Raw genomic sequence first — 16726 nt, forward strand, 5'->3', positions numbered from 1 at the left:
TCACTGAAGCTTTGATTCTAAAGTACTTCTTGTTACCCTCTTTGGGGAAGACAATACTGAATGAAAGTGTCAGTACTTCTCAGTCTGTAGAAGAAAGTTGGGGAGAAAAAAGAGTCATTAGCAGAGCCAACATCTCTAAGCTCACATCTGTAATCATCTACCATAAAATGTACCCATTAGGAGCTAGGGATGTAGCTCAGTGTTAGAGCGCTTGCCCAGCACTCACGAGGCCCTGAGTTCATCACCAGCACCACAAAAATGAATAAGGGCTAGGGTTGTGGTTCAAGTGGTAGAGTGCTCGCCTAACACATGTGAGACACTGGGTTTTAAAGAATAAAATAAAATTAGATATACCCACTGAAAAATGCCTTGGTGCTTTATCCAATCCAGCCTCCTCCTTGTGAAGGATCTTTACCACAGCCTCTCTGACAGAGAACTCCGGCCCTGCATGAATAGGTACCCAAGAGTGAGATTAGGGTGTTCCTCCTTCCATTTGACAAAAATTTCTCTCTTAAGTTTCACACACTGGTCCTAGCCTGGCGTTCCTGAATGTAGCATAACAAGTCTGCTTCCTTTTCTGTATGCTGTAGCGTTTTTTTATTTTGTTTTGGTTTGGTTTGGTTTGGTTTTTTTGGTACTAGGGATTGAACTCAGGGACACTCAACAACTGAGCCACATCCCCAGCCCTATTTTGTATTTTTATTTAGAGACAGGGACTCAGTGAGTTGCATAGTGCCTCGCTTTTGCTGAGGCTGGCTTTGAACTCACTATCCTCCTGCCTCTACCTCCCAAGCCGCTGGGATTACATGCACCGGCTACTATAGCCTTTTAAATACCACACATGAGCCACTGGCCTGAAAAAAACTGCCATGTGTCAAAAGAACTGTGTTCTAGGACCTCAGTGTTCTGAGGAACATGGAACCCATTTGAATAAGACGATCAGTAAAAATAATTGCCTTTAACTTCATGGTTCATAGTTTCCAGTACTTGGGTGTATCTAAGTCCTCTTTTGAGTTTGTGACTTCCAGAACAGCATACAATATTCTTGACATGATTCTGACTATATGATATGGGACTGTTATTTCCTGGATCTATAGATTCTGCTTCTTAGACATGGACAATATTTGGATTGGGCCCTATAGATCTAAAATTTGTAGAAAATTATCTTGATAGTGTAGTCTTATGTTAATTCTAATTTATCTGGGTTATTTTATATGATCCTGAAGACCTCATATAATAGTTGGAGCATGAAAACACAGTTACTACTCAAGCTTGATAAAAATTCCTCCCATGTGTAAAATATACTATAATGTACAGGGTCCTTGTACACATGACTTAATTCACCCTTATGGCAGCCCTATGAGGTGGGTCAGGGTAATTAGTTACTAAGCACCTCAGACAAAGGGCTGTGGAGAAAGGTGTATGGGTAAGTAGAAGCTCCCTAAAGAAGTTGAGTTAACCAGTTGTCCTCCCTCTCTTCCAGCACAATATGCCTTTCTGGAGGATCACAAATCATGGAGACCTAGTGTCCCTTCACCAGGCTTTGGAGCTTGATTTTCTCTAAGAACTGATATGAGGAGTCTTCCTCATGAGCTCCTTTTTCATTCCTGAAGGGAGCCAGAGGCCAGAACCAACTGGGAACTTCCTTCCCATCCTTCTCTCCCTCCCTCTTTCTCTTTTTCTCTCTCCATGGAATGCTGGCGAGAACACAATCAGAACCAACAACTGCAATTTTTGCTACGAGTGAGCTGCAGCCCTGTGTTTATCCTTGTACAGATGCAGGAGACAGTTGGATAAGAGCACAGTGGACTACTGCAGCTACAGTACTTACATTTCTTCTATTTTGTTTCAAAGAATGGGAAAAAAAAAAAAAGGAAATTTTTGGGGCAGAGTTGTACTCTTAGTCCATGACCAGACAGAGAACTGCTCTTGTGACAGGATAAATGCAGCAGAGTTTTTTAAGAACATCTCTTGCAGTCTTTAGGATTTTCTTAGCTGTAGAACTTCTTTCCAGTGAATGTGTATGTTATTTTTATAGGTAAGGGTCTGGTCTCTGAAGCAGGATCCCCCCCCCTTTTCTTTTTCTAGCAAGAAAGGGACATGTAATTTTTTCATGAAAACAGTAATTGAAATATCAAAAATACCTCTCTGTATCGACACCACCTCCTTGGCTGCTCCAGTGGTCTGTTCTCCAGGATGGTTCCTTTCCATCTGTGGAGCACTGGACTTTGGCATTTCCCATCCTGCAAGCCTCAACCCCCTTGCCAGTCCCTCTTCCTTTTTAACCATGTGGCACTACCCTGGAATCTCTTTCCCTTAGGGAATAAATCCTAAGCCTTCAATTTAATTCAAAGGCTATATCCCAAGAAGCTTAGCCTCCAGACTGGAGAGAAAGGACTCAGGCTTATTGGAATTTTGGCTCTTGAGACAGGAAGATTCCACCTATTCCTTCTGCAGAGAAGCACCTTTTCCCACAGATGCTCAGCCTGCAGCCTCTTCTGTGTTAGTCAACAGATGCTGGGCTCTGACCCCTTGCTGCCTTCTGCACTTCACATCCACCTCAGTGCATCTCCAGCCAGTCCCTGCCCATTGGATTCAATTCAAATCAAGTCTAAGAACAGGCTTATAACTACTTCTTCAAGGAAGCTCTTCAGCCACATGCAGGGTGTCCCAGGCATATATGTACCCAGATCTCTGCCTGAAACTAGAGATCATATTTCTGTAATCAAACCCAGTTTCCCATGGAATGCCCTATTTCTCAAATCCCATTCTAAAATGGGAAGCCAAGAGATCAGAAAGACTTTCCTGATATAAATGAGGGTGCTGGCCCAAAGACTGGGCCAAATGCAGGAGCATCTCTCAGCCTGCCTCTTGGGAATTGTGAGGATCCAGGCCCTAGTCCCAGCCTTCTAGCCCATCCATGTTTATTGGATGCCCCATCCCTCCAGGACCAACTTGGGTACCTATTCAGATGTGAGAAACTTCTGCTAGAACTGAAAGAGGTGGTTATATAAGCACCTCAAAGAAGCAGCCTTGGTCCTCGGGAGGAGTTCCTTGACCAACCCCAACTGTAATTGCTTATCCCCAGAGATGCTCTGCACCCATTTCTAGAGATACAGTAGCACAAAGAGTGCCAGGTCACCCAGAGAGCAACAGCAAGGCTGGCACACACATTCCTTCAGAACTGATGGACAATGCTTCATAAATCAGAGTTTAGAAAGGAAGTTTTGAGAGAGGAGCTGAAGTCTATTCTGTCACTTGGCCACCTTGGGCTTGTTTCCAGATTGGTGTGGAAGGAGGGAGATGGAGTATGAGGCAGACCTTCTGGGTCTGTGTGTTCAGCACAGCTGGCCACATGCTGTTCTGCCTTCCTTGATGGTCCATCTCAGAAAATTCTAGAGTGGGTTTTACTTTAATGCCTCAGACCCTCCCCACATTGCCAGTTTAACTATTGGTTTCTTCCCCTGGAGAAAGACCACCTGCTGTGCTGTGCTGTGCTGTGCTTCAGGATTATGAGGCTGCACAATGGCACCCACTCATATACAGGTAACACAAAAATGTTCCTTTTTCCCACCTGTGGCGGGCTATTTATTTTAGAATATGACTTGGATTCTTTTTTTTAATGAACTTTTTCCTCTTGGTCTGACTGCCCCTGCTTTAGCTCTTTCCAAAAGGAACTTGAGTGTGACCAAGAGGTGAGAGGAGCCTGTACACCTTTCTGGTGGCTTCTACCCTCATTCAACAAGCAGACATAAAGCAGGAACTTATCTATCTCCACAAAGAGAAATTGTCCAAGGAACACTGCCCTTCTTACCGTCTTCTCTTCCTTGGTGCAAAGCCCTGGAAAGGAAAATAAGTGGGTAATATCAAGAGCTCAGTTGGAAGCTGAGTCCAAAGGAGGCTGGGTCCTTTCATCAAGGGGAAGCCCTCTTCACTGGAAAAAGTGCACATGAAATTAGCCAGATGAGGAGTCCTCCCCCAGCCAGGCACTGTAGCTCTGTAAAGTGGTCTGGACATCTTACGGTGAGGACTGTTAATTAATGACTCTGGAGGTGTTGGTGTGCCCCGGGATAAGAGGTGGCTTGAATTTCGAATGTAAAACTGATCGTGCCTTAGCGTCACCCTGTCCATTGCCCCTGGAGCAGCTGGTGGTGTCCAGGAGAATGGACACCTGCTGCAGATTTTAGATGCCTATTTGGGCTTTTGTTTGATTTGGGGTGTGCCTGTCTTCTGCTCCACAAGTTGGGGGACAAAGCTAATGTCCCAAGAGACTCTTGCCACAGCTTGTTCGCAGTTTATACAAACTCCACAGCTCCAAGTAGATTTGGTTAGCAAACTCAAGCTGCAGCACATGGAGCTTCTAGATGCTCGCTACCTTGAATGGTGTCAGTGCCACTGACTGACAGAGGAGTACAGGGCAGAGCCTGACCCTCTCTTCTTGGGAGAGCCATGCCTAGGCCAGCAAGAGGTGACCTTGGGGCCTGCCTCTCCTCACTCCTCTGCAAGGAATAATTAGGGCCCCTCCTTCAGCAAGTTTCTATTTCTTACCACTACATTGGTTTCCTTTTTCAGCTGAAAGTTAGAATTCCCCAGGTATATATACACTATAGAAGCCAAATCTCAGAATTCTGAGATTGTAGAACATCTTAACCACAAGAGGGAAAATTGAGTTGTATCCCAACCCTGAAAACGGGCCGTCTGTCCTTTCCTCTGCTCTGAGTCAGCTCTAGCAAGCAAGGCTCCGTGGCTGCTTCCTAATGCACTGACAGGAGCCATCCCATTAAGGACGACCTCTACTCCAAACATGACTTTCTGGACTTCAGATGCCTCTTTTAACTGGAAAGGCATTGATTGGATTGGATGTATTTATGTGACTGCGGGCATTCGTGGCTGTAGAATCCTTGACCATAATGTTATATGTAATGGGAACTATCTTATAAACTTGAAAAAAATAAAGTTTTTATTTTCTATACAGTTTTCTCCTGTGTCTTTTCTAAATAGGATCGGCTCAGTTGGTCAGCCATGCGGCTCCTCATCAGGACTTCATAAGTATTCTGAAGGGGTGATTAGAAAGATGTCACCCTTTCAATAAGTGGGTCACTAATTTCACCAAGAAAGTAAGACTAACCACTTGGTATAAATAAGCATACATGGGGAAAGTAAAATAAATATTTTTAAGCAATTTGCAAGGGAGCATTTATTTCTGAAATGTTTCTAAATGGCATTGCTTTTTAAGGTTTAGAACTGGAATGATAAGAAATTTCATTTGCTGTCAAATGTGCTGAACTTTAATTATTAATGAGAAAAATCAATACTTGCTGTGTTGAGCTTAACAAAAGCAATAAAACTGACAAACTGATATCAACCTCCTGTGATTTGGCCTGATTTCATGTCACATCAGCTACTTTTTGTATTTCATTTCTTCAGATTCAAAAAGGCTTTTTGCCTTTTATTCAATGAAGGAAATTAGAATTAGGTTCTATTTCCAAGTACCATACATATCAGACTATAAATTGTGTTTTTCCCCAAAATCAATTTGCCCAGAAAATAGGAAGCTGCCTTTATTCTATTTATTAAATATTTTCATTATTAAATGCCGATTTGGGGGCTGGGGATGTGGCTCAAGCGGTAGCGCGCTCGCCTGGCATGCGTGCGGCCCGGGTTCGATCCTCAGCACCACATACAAACAAAGATGTTGTGTCCGCCGAGAACTAAAATAAATAAATATTTAAAAAAAAAAATGCCGATTTTGAACCGTTTAAAAGAATGGTTGAAGAAAACCCGATAGTTGCTTACATCCCTTTTCAGTTGTAAGTGTACATTAGAGTGCTGGTCGATTTCTAAGCCCATAGAGTAAATGAACATATCCATCTCACCCTAATATAATTAATAAAGCATGCACATTTCTCTTACAAGTGTTTAATGGCAGGTAAAAATCAGCAATTCAGGAGGTTTTTTTAATCTTCAAAAACAAGTTTCTCTACATATGAAAAATCCTTGATGGCAATCTTAAGTATCTATTTGCAAGTAATGTCACACTCATCTTTTTAAAATTCTTCCCTGCCCCACTCCTGGACTGAGCCACATCCCCAGCCCTTTTATTTTGAGACAAGGTATCAGTAAGTTGCTTAGAGCCTTGCTGAATCACTGAGGCTGGCCTTGAACCTGCTCTTCCTGTGCTATTAGAATTACAGTGCGCCACCACTCCAGGCTTAAAATTCTTGATGCTGTAAACTTTAAAAATATATAAAAATGGGGCTGGGGTGTAGTTGCGATAGAGCCCTTGTCTAGTCTGCACCACATTCTGAGTTAGATGTCCAGCACCACAAAAAAAAAAAAAAAAATACCCTCTCTCACAAAAATGAATCAACTGCCAAATTCCATAGCTTTTTAGGTAGTATGCTATAATACATTGAATTTACCATCATTTGACAGTTTTCATCTAAGCAGTATAAATGAGGTTTAGTGCCAACACTCGCCTTGGAATAGGCCTTAGGGATTTCACCAAAATAGTAAAATACTACTTTACTTTTCTGCCACACTACTGTTATATGCAAAGACAAGGCTCAGGGGAGTAGCCATATTTCCCAATAGAAGACCTAGTGTTTTAGGCAACTCCTCATCCCGCCTCAAAGTCCAAAAAGATGTGCTTCTAACTATTTTGGGGTAAGCTCTTCATTTATACTGCTTACATGAAACTGTCAAATGATGGTAAATTCAGTGTATTATAGCATACTACCTAAAAAGCTATGGAATTTGACCCTGAATGAATGAAGGAAAATGACAGTGACTTAATGTATTCAATTAAAAGATGATTATATCCTTTATGTGATGATGAAGATCAGTGTTGTTGGGCTGGGGATGTGGCTCAAGCGGTAGCGCACTCGCCTGGCATGCGTGCGGCCCGGGTTCGATCCTCAGCACCACATACAAAGATATTGTGTCCGCCGAGAACTAAAAAAAATAAATATTAAAAAAAAAATTCTCTCAAAAAAAAAAAATCAGTGTTGTTTTTAATGCCCTTTTTTGCTGATGTTAAATTGGTAACCATAGTATTATAGCATACTACCTACTTGTGTGTGTGTGTGTGTGTGTACGCGCGCGCACGTTGCTAAGGATTGAACCCAGGGCCTTGTGCATGCTAAGCAAGCACTCTACCACTGAGCTACATCTCCAGCCCTATATATTTTTTTATTTTTTATTTGTTCTTTTTAGTTATACATGACAGTAGGATGTATTTTTATATATATATTTTTTTAGTTGTAGATGGACACGATACCTTTATTTTATTTATTTTTTTTTAATGTGGTGCTGAGGATCGAACCCAGTGCCTCACATGTGCTAGGCAAGCACTCTACCACTGAGCTACAACCCAGCCCAACAGTAAAATGTATTTTAACATATATCATGGAATATAACTTCCCATTCTTGTGGTTGTACATGATGGGGAGTTACACTGGTCATGTGTTTACATATGAACATAGGAAAGTTATGTCCAATTCATTCTACTATCTTTCCCATTCCTATCCCCTCTCCCTTTCCCTCCATTGGATGCTGTCCAATCAGGTGAACCTCCACTCCTCCCTCTCTCCCACTCCCCTCAACCCTACTGTGAGTCAGCATCCTCATATCAGAACATTCAGCCTTTGGTTTGGGGGGATTGGCTTATTTCACTTATCATGATAGTCTTCAGTTCCATCCATTTACAGGCAAATGCCATAATTTCATTCTTTATGGGTGAATAATATTCCATTATGTATATGTACCACATTTTCTTTATCCATTCATCTGTTGAAGGGCACCTCGGTTGGTTTCATAGCTTAGCTATTGTGAATTAAGCTGCTATCACCATTGATGTGGTTACTTCACTATAATACCAGCCCTTTATTATTTATTTATTTATTTATTTATTTATTTATTTATTTATGATACCCAGGATTGAACTCAGGGGCACTTAACCACATCCCCAGCCCCCTTTTGCAGGTTACTTAGAGACAGGGTCTCACTGAATTGCTTAGGGCCTCGCCAAGTTGCTGAGGCTGGCTCTGAACTCAGAATCCTCCTGTCTCAGCCTCCCGAGCCACTAGGACTGTAGGTGTGCACATCGCACCTGGCCAGCCCTTTATTTTTGAGACCTAGTGTTGCTATGTTGCCCAGGCTGGTCTCAAACTTTCAACTCTCCTGACTCAGTCTCCCTAGTCACTGCGATTACAGATGTACACCACCATGCCCATTCTCATGTTAGCCTTTTGACTGGTCTGTGAAATTCAGAAGTCTCAAAGACTGTAGGATTTGCAAAATTCTTTCTTCCTATAACATTCTATGTAAAACATCTTCCCGGAGCCTCTTCCTGGTGCCAGCCTTCAGCTCTGGGTAATCCTCAGCTTCAGGCCAACACCACTACAAGTCCTCCTTCATCCAGCGGAACTGCAGTCCTCAGGAATAGTATTTGCAATCTTCCTTACCTTAATAGTGACTCCAGGTCCTGCTCCTTATCACATTTATAAGCAACAGGCTATAGTCACTACTAAAGCTTCTCTCCCTCACCTTTAGGGATTACCAGTTCCTCAGGGAGGTCTTTCTTGGCCATTCTTTCTAAAGTTGCTAACTCCCACTCCCAACATACAAACACCTTCCCCGCTCTGCTCTGTTTTTCTTTTAGCACTTAACACTATCTTAATAAGTAATCCTGTTTATTGTGTCTCTCTACTATAATAAATGAATAACAGAACTAAACTATTCCAGATGCCATCACAGTAGTAACAAAACCATCTTCTCAGACTCCAGTGTCCTCTTCCTATTCCTTGTTTCTCCAACCCACAGACTCCTCCAAGCAGCAAAAGACTTCACCTTCCTGGGACCACTGCTCACAACCATGTCCCTTAAGTGATCTTACCATATAACCTCAAAGAGCTCCCAACAAAGAACCTTCTGCACATGGCCTCTCATACTTCCTAACCCTAAAGATGCTTGTAGCTGCTCCCGCTAGGCCCAGCAGCAGAGCCGTGGTAAGAGAAAGCACCAAGTCCACCAGATCCAGGTTTCGATTCCCTGCTGAATGTGTGGGCCAGCCCACTCAGGCTCACCAGCTCCTGAAATTTGGAGTGTTCCAATTTTAAGTGATTCCACATCCCTGATCCATTTTTTCCGGGAGAGGTAGTAGACTTTAATGACACAGACCAGAGGATTGCACAAGTTTTTAATAATAACATATTAATACTGTTAAACAAAAATAACACGTGTCCTCACTGGCAGCAACACATATATATACACATTCTCTTCCTCTCACATCAACTCTGAGGTAGGAGGTACACTGGTTAAAGAATAAAAATACTCAATGGGCTGTGCATGGTCCAGACCACAGGCCCACAAGGCACTTGGGCAAAAAGCAGCCCCTGGAGGAGCCAAGGCTGAAACAGCTGTGCTAAGACCCTGGAGGTGCTGGCAGGGGCTGTGCAGAGTTGGTCCACCAGCCTTTGAGATCCTACTCAGGATTGGCTGGAGCAGGCAGAGGATGAAACTATAGAGCAGCAGCTGGTTCCACAGTTAGAAAAATGTTCCCAGCACATAAAGTGCTCTCAGTAAACATTTGTTGAATGAACTGAACAAATGGGGTAGTGCAGGGAAAAATTCCAGAGAGCCAGCCCATAGGTGTCCTGGGGCCTTCTAGGCAAGATGAGGAAAACAAGGGTGGCATGGCACTTCCACCAATTACTTGAAAGGTGAAAATACCAGCCATGGGAAGCTCTGGGACACCAGCTATACTGGTTGGGGAAAAGGAGAAAAGTGTCTCCTACATAATAATTGGCACCCTTGGCCCTCCAGGGCCCAGGCCTTCTCATTCTATTACACTGTGAACTCCCTAGGCTGGTCTGACCCTGCCTCAAAGGACCCCATTCACCTCTCCCTTCCCTGACAAAACAGCCTGATCCTTAGCCTTGGGGAAAAAGTTCCGAGCCAAGTGAATCATGCGCCTGTTCTGAGGCAGCTGACTGTGTGGCAAAGGAGAGAGACTTCGGGCCCCATCCACCCGGTCAGGCTCCCAGCGGCAGCTAGGGTGGAGCCAGCGGTAGTAGACAAGGCGCAGAGCCAGACCTAAAAGTAAGCAGACACCGCCCAAGGGAAGCCACATGTGCAATGGGAGCCAGGTGCTATGAGTCACCCAAGTGACCGCCAGCAAAACACTGTCACTTAGGAGGAATGCCAAGTGAATGGTGGCCCGGCCTCGGGTATGGCCCTCAGACACATTAAACCAGGAGAAATAGAGGATGGTGGCCACTGTCGCCCGGTACAGCCACTCAGAGGTAGGGCCTGGCATAAAGTCTGTGCCCTGAAGCCAGATCCAGAGCAGCAGCACCAGCCACAGGCCCAGAAAGTGCAGGGCCACATAATGGGGGAAGAGGGCTGAGAACAGGGCCACCACCAGGACTCGGGGCCCCAGTAGTAGCAGGTTCCACAGGAAGTAGATGACAGAGGAGCCCAGGCTCAGGAGGGGCTTGGAGGGAAGGCAGGTGCGCAAGGCCTGGTGGTAGTCCAGCAGTGCCCATGAGATGCCCAAGAAGGATGTGCAGATGCTAAGCCCTATAAAGAATAAGAGGAAACAGGTGAGCTCTGTGAGCAGCCTGCCTAGCATCCCCAGGCACACAGGTACCCTGGGGGTTCTCCTAGCAGCCCTGAGTTGGGTATTAGAATGCCCCGACTTGTAGACGGGAAAACTGCAGTGCCAGAACATTCAGTGAGTTCACACAACCAGAGGGCAGGGATTCAGTTGTGTAGCCTGACCTCACCAGGAGGCTTTACTTTAGGTGCTATCCTGGGACATCTTTCAAGAATGAGAAGGTATGAAACTTGGCACCCTTCGGCCTTGGCTGCACCCTGAGCATCTTCTAAGGCCCCATAACCCTTCCTTTCTCAGAAGAGCTTAAGCTTTTCTTGGGTCTGAAAATCAGTTATCAGAAAGGGGCTGATTTCTCCATGTCAGAGAGGTCTTTGCCTGCAGCTGTCCTCAGACTAGAAGAGATGTCCCTGTGGCATGGCAGAAGTTCTCCTCATTCCCCTCTGCTCCCTTCCATGGACAGCATGACCCTGGACTTGCTTTCCCAAGATCCAGAAGCTGACGATAAGGTATTTATCCCACATCCTCGTTGCCCAACCTGGACTGGAACCCTAGGACCTCCAAGGAAAGATGGAAGCAGTCCTGAAATGTCTCTAGAATGCTTCCTCCCCTTTCCCATCCACCTAATTCACTCAAATGTTTATTGGGAACCTATCATATACCCATCAGATCTGTGGCCATCCCTGTCTCCAACTACCCACCTTCTAGGTTTGAGCAGGGCTAAAGTTTTTCCAGTTTGTCCAGCATGCCACAGCCTGTGACTTTTGACAAGCTTGTCTGGTTTATTAGTAAAGCCAGAAGCACATGCTTCACTTCCCTTGACCCACTCCTCCTCACCCTACAAGCCCCAGCTTGAATATCCACTGGGGTCACCCAGCCCACACACTCCTTGTGTCGGGTATCTCTATAATACCCCACCCACTTCTGCATGGAGTCTGATCACACTAATTATTACCTACTTCCTTATTTCTAAGTTCTTGGAGGGTAGAGAACAGATTCTGGCTGGACACAGTGGTACACACCTATAATCCCAGCTACTAGAGAGGTTGGTACAGGAGGATTAAAAGTTTGAGGCCAACTTGGGCAACTTAGTAAGACCTTGTCTCAAAATTAACTAAAAAAGGATGGGGATATAGCTCAGTGGTAAAGTGCTTGCCTAGCAGGTGTGAGGTCCTGGGTTTGATCCCCAGTACTGCAAAAGGCAGGCAGGCAGGCAGATTTTGCTCACCTGGGATAATGTTTGCTAAATAAAAAGTTGAGAAATCAGTCTCCTCCACCCAACATATGGTATAGTCTGTCTCCACATGGCTCTGGTCCTAGATATTTTAGCACCTTAAAACAGGAAAAAAAAAATGCACCCAATGAATGCTGATTGACCCAGGCTGTCACTTTACCTTTTATACCTCTTTCCTCTGGTATAAAGTGAAGATGGACTCCTGTGTCACATTAAAAGTGATGGCAGAGTGGGGACTGGGTTCTTTGGGAGGCTGTGGCATTTTTAGCAGGGGGCTTCGGGATGTACTGGGGTGGCAAAGGCAAAGCGGAGGCACTGGACTCTGAATGAGCTGTGAGTTGGAGTCTAGCGTGGCCACCCTTGACTTTGGGCAAGTTACTTCCCTTTTCCGAGAAAGCCTCCCAAGACTCCTTACTACACAAACTTTCCCAGTGGTTGTTGAGGCTCTGCCAGCCTCCGCCACCTGCCTCTGTTTTCCAGTCACTCAGCACATTTATTGTAACTACTTGTGTTTATAGTCACTCATCCTGGCTGGGCAGAGGCTCCGCGTGTCTTACTCACTGCTGTGTCCCTAGCACAGTGACAGGTACAGAAGAGATGCTCAATAAAAACTTGACTGTATGAAGGTACTCAATAAATTGTTTATTGAATAACAAGTTGCTTATTATATATCAGGTACCCTACATGCTTTATCTAATATCATCAAAGTAATAAAAATTATAATTAAGATTTATTATGTGCCACTGAGCATTATATGTAGCACCCCATTTAATCCTTTCATCAGTTCTATGAGGTAGGGTTTTTGTTTTTTGTTTTTTTTTGGTACTGCAGATTAAACCCAAGGGTACTTTAACACTGAATTACATCCCTAGCCATTTTTATTTTTCATTTTGAGGCAGGGTCTTGCTTGCAATCCTCCTGCCCCGGCTTCCTAAGCAGCTGGGATTATAGGCATATGCATTGCATCTGGCAAGATCATACATTATGTCCATTTTTCAGATGAGGCCAAACTGATACTCAGAGAAGTTATGCAATCTTCCATACTTATGCAGCTAAAGATTAACTTTAGATTTGAACCCAGATTCACTGCCTAAAGTTTGGTCTCCTATTTTCTCAACAGTCATTCTAAAAAAGCAAATATATTGCTGACATTGAAGGGAAATTCTGCTAATCCATAAAAGGAGGGCCAGTTGCTGGCCTGGTACTCACACTGGTAATACTCAGCGCGGCCACTCTGTAGCACGATGGCCAGCCCCAGTGTGAGTTGTGGCGTCGTTTCCAGGAAGGTCTCAAAGAGCCGCAGCATGCTGATGTCCAAGGACAGGAAGTCGGCATAGGCCAGGTCAAACTCGGAAGGCTCCTCCTGCTGCCACACCAACAGCCCCTGCTGCAGCCCCTGCAGGCATCTAGGCAGTACACACAGATGCCCACAGGGCCAGGTCAGCGTCCAGTGAATTCCTCAGCCTCTTACCCATCTGGCAGATGCAGACAGTCTCCGATCCTAACTTGTCCACTCATATGGTAGAGGGACTTGGGCAAGCTACCTAACTTCTCTGAACCTCATCTATAAATTGGGATAAACACAACTTTTAGTCCTGCTGGTTAGGCACTGCCCCAAGAGCATCACAAACCTTGTCCTGTTTACCCCTCACAAGAGCCCCATTTTACACCTGGGGAAATGGCATCAAAAAGCTAGTAGTGGGGCTGGGGATATAGCTCAGTTGGTAGAGTGCTTGCCTCGCATGCACAAGGCCCTGGGTTCAATCCCCAGCATCACACACACACAAAAAAAAGCAGCAGCAGCTAGCAGTGAGGGAATCAGAAAGGGACCCAAAACTGTTTGAATTTGAAAGGCATGCTATAAAGTTGTCCAAGGCAGTAGTTCTCACTTTTACTATGCCTAAGAATCTCCTGGGATCCCGTGGGCAAGGAACTATGGAGAGCTTCTGAGCATGGGCAACATGGGATCAGACTGTGCCCTAGAAGACACTGGCTGGGGCGAGGAGGAAGGGTGGGAAGAGTTACAGTGGAGCAGAAATCCCATTTTAAGAGGATGCTGGAGCCAGGCACAGTGGGACACACCTGTAATCCCAGTGACCCAGGAGGTTGAGATAAGAGGATTCCAAGTTCAAGGCCAGCCTCAGCAATTTTGCAATGCCCTAAGCCACTTAGCAACACCCTGTCTCAAAATAAAAAATAAAAGGACTGGGGATACAGCTCAATGAAAAAATACCCCGGGTTCAATCCCTAGTAACCCCACCCCCCCAAAAAAGAGAGATTTCTGAAACAGCCCAGGGACAAATGGGGGGTGCAGGGCTGGCCCAGATGGGTGGGGATAGAGACTAGGGCAGAATTAAGGTTGTCCACACAGGCCTCAGGGATTAATTGGCCTGAGGGGACAGTAGTTCTGCACCCAGAACTGATCTCACTTGGCTCTAGGGGGAGAGTCCATTCCCTCCATGCAAATTCATTCATCAGATGCCAGCTGTCACTTGCCTGTATAGACCTGATAACACACTGAGCGACAGGCAGGCAGGGCTCTGTTGGGGCTCTCCCTCACAGGAGCTTCTGCCTTTGGTCCTCTAATGCCTCAACAGAAGCCCCCACTTCAGCCTTGTCACGAGCAGGAACAGAGACCCTATTTTCAAGCCAAAAGCAGAAACAGGAGAAGGCAAGATGCATGAAGCACTCATGAACGCAGGCCCAGTGAGGCCTCCCAGACAGTAATACTGTGCCCCTCCATATCCCTCTGGGTTTTACTGGTGTCTCCTGCAGTCCCTCAGGAAAAATGGTGACATCAAAGCTCCTCTCTCTACTTCTGGAGACTCCATGCAGCTTTGTCAAGGCAAGATCTGAATAGAATTTGTAAAAATGGACTCCAAAGCAGATTTCGCCTCCAGCCATCCTAACCCAGACCACACAATGAAGTCCTGACTTCATGGCATGGCTCTGACCCTTTGATTTCAGTTTCACTGTCTCTACAGGCCCCTGCTAATTCTAAAAAGGAGCATAGTCTGCACATATTTTCGGAGACCCAGCCTGTGCCCAGCCCTGGCTGGCTCCAGGGGTGTTAGATAAGTCAAACTGCATGATCTCTTTGTTGTTGTTATTGTTTTAATGGTACTGGGGATTGAACCAGAGGCACTTTACCACTGAGCCACATCTCTAGTCCTTTTATTTTTTATTTTTCGTTTTAAGACACGGTCTCACTAAGTTGCTTTGGGGCTCGCTTAGTTGCTGAGGCTGGCCTCAAATGTTTGATATTTCTGCCTCAGCCTCCCAAATCACTGGGATTACAGGAGTTCATTAGGGAGCCCAGCACACCTCTGCCCTCTTGCTCCATCTGGGGATGGGAAGCCAGTGTTGAGGGAGAAGCACACAACTGGGAAAGAAAAGGGGAGAGGGAATGAGCATGCTCTGGGGGTTCAGGGCTGCTGAAACTCACAGGGTGGCCCACATAATCATGAAGCTAGCTGACATTTGTTGGATGCTTACACTGTGCCAGGACAATTTACAGGTGTCATTTCATTTAATCCTCATAAAAGAGAAGTAGGCATTGCAGCAATGAGTAAACAGATCTTGAGAGGTCAGTGACCTGCCCAAGGCCCTGCCCAGGACTAAAAGGCACAGCAGCGCTGAACAGTGCCAGCACAGCCTGAGGTACCTTCCTACTCCTTCCATTGACTCCTCACAACTGACCTGCCTGCCAGACCTCTCTATCCGCAACTGCCTCTTTCCATAGAGGAGAACACTGAGGCTCAGAGAAACGCAGAAAGGAAGTCACAGGTGGCATAGCCAGACACGGACTCCAGAAAATCTGACTGCGAAGCCCTCTTTCCCTCTTCCCTGAACACCGCTTTCCTTCACCGGAACCTGACGGGTAGGGCTAGCTGAGCTCTGGGGACTCTAGACCTGGATTCTCTTTCCTTAAGGGTCTGGAGGCTCAGCTGCTGAGATCTGGTTCCTCTTCTGGCGTCCATCCTCTCCTCCCACCCCCTTCAGGGTGTCAGGAGTCTCGCCTCTACTACTAGTAGCCCAGGTGCAGGAGGTACCGATCTCCCTCCCCTTTCCGAGAGCGCGGCGCTCACCTGTACAGGTAGCCCAGCTGCAGGAAGTGCAGCAGCGCCAAGCAGCGGCCGGGAGGCTGCGACTCGTGCAGACCAACGGGGTCTGCGCGCAGCCAGACCCAGCTAAAGAGCTGCAGCGCCACCGATGCGAGGACTAGCAGCGCCAGCACCAGCGCGGCCCACAGGTAGCGGCCGCTGAGCGCATACTGGCCGGCGGCCCACAGGTCCGCGCCCAAGTCGAGCAGGAAGGCGGCGGTGCCCAAAACGCCCAAGATCAGATCCCGAAGGAGAACGGCGCGGGACGACCAGGGCATGACCCGCCTGCCTCTGCCCGTTCCCTCCCCTTGCCCCTGGGACCCACACTCTATCCCAAGGTCGCGGTCGCAGGAAGGAGGCGGGAGCAGCCTTTAGGGCAGCCCCGGGCCGGGGCCTGCTGGGCGGGACTTCCCAATCCCGCCCTGTCCGGGGAGGAGCGAAGCTGGTGTATTGCCCGAGCCCCCAAGCCAGCCCTTCCGCATCCTAAAAGGCGCTCCCGAATCTGGTCCTGTCGCCAGCCCTTGGGGTTTCTCGGACCAGCTCAGTGGAGCTGCGAGGGCCAGGAAGACCGATGCCTTTTGCTTGGCTGGCTTCTAATTGACTGGTTTTACATTCAGGAGCCTGGAGACTCCAGAAGGAGAGAATGGCGGGAAAACTAGAGCCTAGAGTCCAGGCAACAACCGTGATCCTTTACGTTTACATTATTGCAAACCCCAACGAGGGCGGGGCGCCGGGAGGGAAAGACATATTCTGACCCCTAAATGCAGTATTTTT

At 46.4% G+C, this 16726-nt stretch overlaps 2 protein-coding genes and 1 non-coding gene across 10 annotated transcripts in view; 2 read left to right on the plus strand and 1 right to left on the minus strand.

The window, feature by feature from the left end:
- Positions 1-4970, plus strand: part of Eya3 (EYA transcriptional coactivator and phosphatase 3) — a 102505-nt gene extending 97535 nt beyond the window's left edge. For all 8 annotated transcript variants that reach the window (XM_048816002.1, XM_048816001.1, XM_015485413.2 and 5 more), the window contains one exon: positions 1484-4970. In XM_048816002.1, the coding sequence (XP_048671959.1) occupies positions 1484-1564 (81 nt within the window). In that variant the 3' untranslated portion in view covers positions 1565-4970. The remainder of the gene's footprint in view (positions 1-1483) is intronic.
- Positions 4971-9182: 4212 nt separating this feature from the next.
- On the minus strand, positions 9183-16482 carry Xkr8 (XK related 8). The gene is made up of 3 exons (XM_015485418.2): positions 15938-16482; positions 13059-13255; positions 9183-10581 (listed from the first exon to the last, which is right to left on the minus strand). Exons 1-3 carry the CDS (start codon positions 16228-16230, stop codon positions 9884-9886), a joined length of 1188 nt encoding a protein of 395 aa, XP_015340904.1. The 5' UTR covers positions 16231-16482; the 3' UTR covers positions 9183-9883.
- Trnaa-cgc lies at positions 13556-13629 on the plus strand. Its single transcript has one exon. It is a non-coding gene; the product is annotated as a tRNA-Ala (tRNA).
- Positions 16483-16726: the final 244 nt, after the last annotated feature.

This window comes from Marmota marmota, unplaced genomic scaffold (genome assembly GCF_001458135.2).
Source record: "Marmota marmota marmota unplaced genomic scaffold, marMar, whole genome shotgun sequence".
Lineage (NCBI taxonomy): Eukaryota > Metazoa > Chordata > Mammalia > Rodentia > Sciuridae > Marmota > Marmota marmota.